This window comes from Haliaeetus leucocephalus, unplaced genomic scaffold (assembly GCF_000737465.1).
Source record: "Haliaeetus leucocephalus isolate CR32 unplaced genomic scaffold, Haliaeetus_leucocephalus-4.0 Scaffold536, whole genome shotgun sequence".
Lineage (NCBI taxonomy): Eukaryota > Metazoa > Chordata > Aves > Accipitriformes > Accipitridae > Haliaeetus > Haliaeetus leucocephalus.
The window spans coordinates 6,906,649-6,911,115 of record NW_010972972.1 but is presented as its reverse complement, the minus strand read 5'-3'; the positions used below and the strand labels follow the sequence as shown (position 1 = coordinate 6,911,115).

General features: G+C 63.1%; 1 protein-coding gene across 1 annotated transcript in view; it reads left to right on the top strand.

Moving 5' to 3' along the window:
* Positions 1-2,749: 2,749 nt before the first annotated feature.
* Positions 2,750-4,467, top strand: part of PDE2A (phosphodiesterase 2A, cGMP-stimulated) — a 12,057-nt gene continuing 10,339 nt past the window's right edge. Inside the window, exon 1 of the mRNA XM_010576764.1 lies at positions 2,750-3,160. Coding sequence (XP_010575066.1) covers positions 2,750-3,160 — 411 coding nt within the window. The remainder of the gene's footprint in view (positions 3,161-4,467) is intronic.

Here is a 4,467-nt window from a genome sequence, read left to right as displayed (position 1 = left end):
CTCAAGTGCCCCCCCTCAGAAAGGGACCCCAGCTTCTAGGTACCCCCAAGGGTGCTCAGCATCCCAGCGGGTACCTCATTGCACTGGATCCCACCTCTCCCCGCTCCGAGGGGGGCTCCTCCTCACCCTGGGCGGGGGGCTCTGGGCAGGCGAGCATCACCCTGAGCTCCCCCATGGGGGAAAAATCATCTCCATCCATTGCCCAGGAGCGAGGCCAGGGGAATGGGTGCAAGCCCCGAGGCGTGAGACCCAGCAAGCGCAGGTGCTGGTGGGGGGGATGCCAGACCCCCCCTCCAGTCCCTCTCCGTCCCCATGGCAGGCGTGAGAGGAGCCTTTCCGGAGAGGAAGCCGGCCAGGATGGGATTTCTCTATTCCATAAACATCCAGAGAGGCCAGGGTGGGGGGGCAGGGGGGGGGCTGAACCCAGCTGCTGCGGCTGGTGGGGGTGAGCAGGGGGATGGATCTGTCCCAGAAATCTCTACTCAGCGTGTAGCCATCCCTCCCCGAAAAAAGTCACGTTTTTGCTGCTGGTGAATTCCCTCCACTGGAAAAGATGCTTTTCCATCCCAGCGGGGTCTGTTGGAGCCTGGGGTGGGATGAGTGGGACGAATGGGGGGGGCTATGCTGGGGATTCCCACCATTGCATGCCTGGGTACGGGATGCTGCCGCGGCTCTTTGAAAGGAAAGAGGGAGAAAAAAAATAGGGGGAAAATAAAAAGGTGCCATTTTCCACAGGGAGGAAAGCAGCTCGTGCTCCGGCCAGCTGGGCCGCGGTGAGGTTTGGCTTTGCCGAAGCCGTGGGGGTTTGTGCCGCGCGGGGCCGTGCTGTGCCCTGGCTTGTGTCGGAGCAAAGACAAATTGCTTACTCTAATGAGATGAATGGCTTCATTAATCACTCGATGGCTCCGGCGGGAAATATTGAGGCAGATAGGGCTCCGGCGTTGCTCCGCGCCGGGGGATGCTGGCGTGCCAGCCGAGCGGAGCCAGCAAAATCCCTGCCGGCACCACCATCCCATGGGCTACCCGGGGGGTCAGCGATGGCACGTGTCACCCAGTCAGCTTGGGTGTCTGGTAGAGCGAGACCAGCGTCCCCATCCTCCCAGGCCAGAGCAAAGCTGACACCAGTCCCAGGTCGATGGTCCCACTGGGCCACAGGGACAGGGACAGGGACGGTGCTGGTCCCCTGCTCTAGCCTGCTCTGCAGGAGCAGCATCCTCAGCTCCTGGGGTTGTCAGTGATGCCCAGCACTGTGCTGTGTCCCCTGCCCGCTGGGTCTGGATGGGTACTGGAGCTGCTGCCTGCACCCTCTCCCTGGGTCTAGCCCCAAATCCACCCCCCTCCCCAGCACGCATCTCCTGGCATCCCTGTCCCAGGCGGCATTTTCGGAGCTGCTGGGCGTGCAGACCTCGGGATGAGGGTGTCAGGCTCTGCTCTGACAGCTGGGAAATGCAATTGCTCCACGCTTCCCCCCACTTCGGTGAAGTTAATTAACCCTCCATGCCCTCCTGGGAAGTGTTATTATTGCTCTGCCCTCCAGGGAAGCTGGGACGCGGAGCAGGCGCTGGCAGCGGCGGATGGGGAAGCCTCTCCCGCGGAATGTTCGGGTCCCCTGCCCTGGTGGGTGCAGGTCTAGGGGCTGTGGTGAGCCCAGCTCGGTGGGTCCCGGTGACATCCCGTGACAGCGATGGGGTGGCTGATGGCTTCATCTCCTTGCCGGGTGCTGGAACATCCCACTACACCAGGGATGTGTGTGCCAACACGGCCTCATCCAAACACCCCGGCCCAGCCAAGTGTACCCCGAGCCAGGGACGGATCCGGAGAGCCCCCCGCTTCCGTGTCTCCCAGCTGCAGCCCCCAAACTGGGGTGGTGCTTGGCTGGGACCCGTGGGGCAGAGTGCCGGGAGCGAGATGTGGGGACCCCATCCCCTCGCTGCCAACCCCAGCGTCCCAGGGGTGGCGAAGCAAGCTCAGCTTGCCATGCAAGTGCCTGGCTATGGGAGGCTAATTAGCCCCTTAATTAGTTCCTTGGCAGGGATGCAACCTAGATCCCAGGCTGTGGAGAGCACACCAGTGCCCGCTGGCATTCGGGGGTGCTCCCTGCCCAGGCTGGGGATGCGGGGGGATGGATCCTGCCCTTCCATCCCGCAGCGGCAGGGGAAGGATGCAGCGGGTGCGTGCTGCCTGCACGTTGCCTGCAGTGGGGATCCATCCGTGGGAGCCAGAGCAGGGATAACCCCCTCCCCGTGTCCCCCTCTCCAGTTTGCGTGACGGCCCCAGGACGCTCATCACCTCCGCGGCAAACGCAGGGACCCCGCACATCACCGCATCCCGCTGGAGGAGGGACCCCCTTCCCCATCAGGAAGGGAACCCATTCCTGGTGTGGCTCCAAGCTCTCCCGGCGCCCTGGGCGCCTGCAGGGACTCGCTGCTTCAGCTCCCAAGTGGGGTCATTAAATAAAAGCAAGAAACAGAGCTGACAGCGGGGCCCCAGCCGGGCTGAGCCTGCGGCGGGATCGTCCCAGCCCGAGGCCATTGGGAAATACTATTTATGGCAATAAATGGGATGCGGTTGGGATGGCGGCTCCGACCGCGCGCTGGCTCCCTGCCCGGCGCGGAGCAGGGCTGCATCCTGGCAGCAAAAGGGTGCAGAGCCCCGGCCGCTGCTCGGCAGCATCCCCAGGGCTGAGCAACGTGGGGCGAGGGGCGTCTGGAGGAGCTGGGCTGGGAGCGGGACGAGTGGGATGAGCGGGATGAGCGGGATGAGTGGGATGAGCGGGATGAGTGGGACAAGTGGGGTGAGCAAGACTAGTGGGACAAGTGGGACGAGCAGAACCAGTGGGATGAGTGAGTGGGATGAGCAGGATGAGTGGGATGAGCAGGGTGAGTGGGATGAGTGGGATGAGCAAAATGAGTGGGACAAGCCAGATGAATGGGATGAGTGCGATGAGCAGGATAAGCGGGACAAGTGGGATGAGTGGGACAGGCAGGATGAGTGGGATGAGCAAGACGAGTGGGATGAGCAAGACGAGTGGGACGAGCCAGACGAATGGGACGCGTGGGACGAGCAGCATAAGTGGGACAAGTGGGATGAGCGAAATGAGCAGGATGAGCAGGATGAGCAGGACGAGCAGGATGAGCAGGATGAGCAGGACGAGCAGGATGCCCTTCCCGGGCCAGCCCTGCTCCCCCCACCTCCTCCCCGCACAGCAAACACTCCCGCCTGGCTCTGCCGCTCTCTCTTCATCTTGGGGATGGTTTTTTTTAGCTCCTGCAGCTTTTTCCACCCCCTCTGGGGACGGACCCGGATTCCTGGCCCTATTAAAGCCATCACCCGCGTCCAGCTGCCACCTGTCTGTCCCCGCGCCGACTGTGCTGCCGGCATCTGATGCTCCGAACAGCCCCGGGTGTCCCGCTCGGGCTCTGCCCCATCTCCCCCCCCACGCACGACGGGGATGCTGAGTTGCGGCGGAGGGACCGGAGGGACAGAGGGACGGCAGGACGGACACCCGGCCGAGGCCTGGCTGTATTCTACAGTGCATGTGTCTCCAGTGTGAGTAAGCGACTGGAGATGCAGCCCTGTTGGAATAACAGCCAGCGCCGATGTCTTCAGCTGGAAGTGCCACCGGCGCCGCCGGCCACGCTCCCACCCGCCGTCCCTGTCCCGCCGCGGGGTCGTTAATCCTCAGACGAGCTTTCAGCGCCCGCGAGTTGTTTTATCCGACTCCTCACCCCGTTTCTGTTCCCTGTCGGTGATTTATGGTGGTGCTGGCAGGGGAACGGCAGGAGTTTTGCTGTCTGCGGGGCTCCCTTTGGGTGTCTGGCAGGAGCCACGGCGGCCACGGCTGCTCCCCGGCACCCTCTGGCAAACCCAAGGGATGGGGGGAAGCAAAGGGGGGAGCGTGGTCCTTCCACCCCGTGCACCCTATGGGTGCCGCTGGGTTGTGAGGGGAAGGGGGGGGGGGGATGGATCCGGGCTGGCCCCCTGTTTATTAATGCAAAGGAACCAGCACTGCCTCAAATATTTAAGGGCAGGGCAGCCACGTGCTGCCCTGCCTGCCCTGCCGGCACCGCAGGCAGGAGCTCAGCCGGTGCGTGAAAGATTGAAGAAGTCTGAGGACGAGGAAGGAAGCGGCAGCGCCTGGAGGGAGATGAGGTGTTGACGTGGCTAGTGTAGGTGTTGTCGTGGCTAGTGCAGGCATTGGCACAGCTAGTGCTGGGAGTGGCTTGCCTAGTGCAGGCATTGACATGGCTAATGCAGGTGTTCGCATGGCTAGTGCAGGCATTGACGTGGCCAGCACTGGGGGTGGCACGGCTAGTGCAGGCACTGACATGGCTAGTGCTGGCATTGGTGTGGCTAGTGCTGGGGGTGGCTTGGCTAGTCCAGGCATTGGTGTGGCTAGTGCAGACATTGGTGTGGCCAGCACTGGGGATAGTGTGGCTAGTGGAGGGATTGGGATAGCTAGTGCTG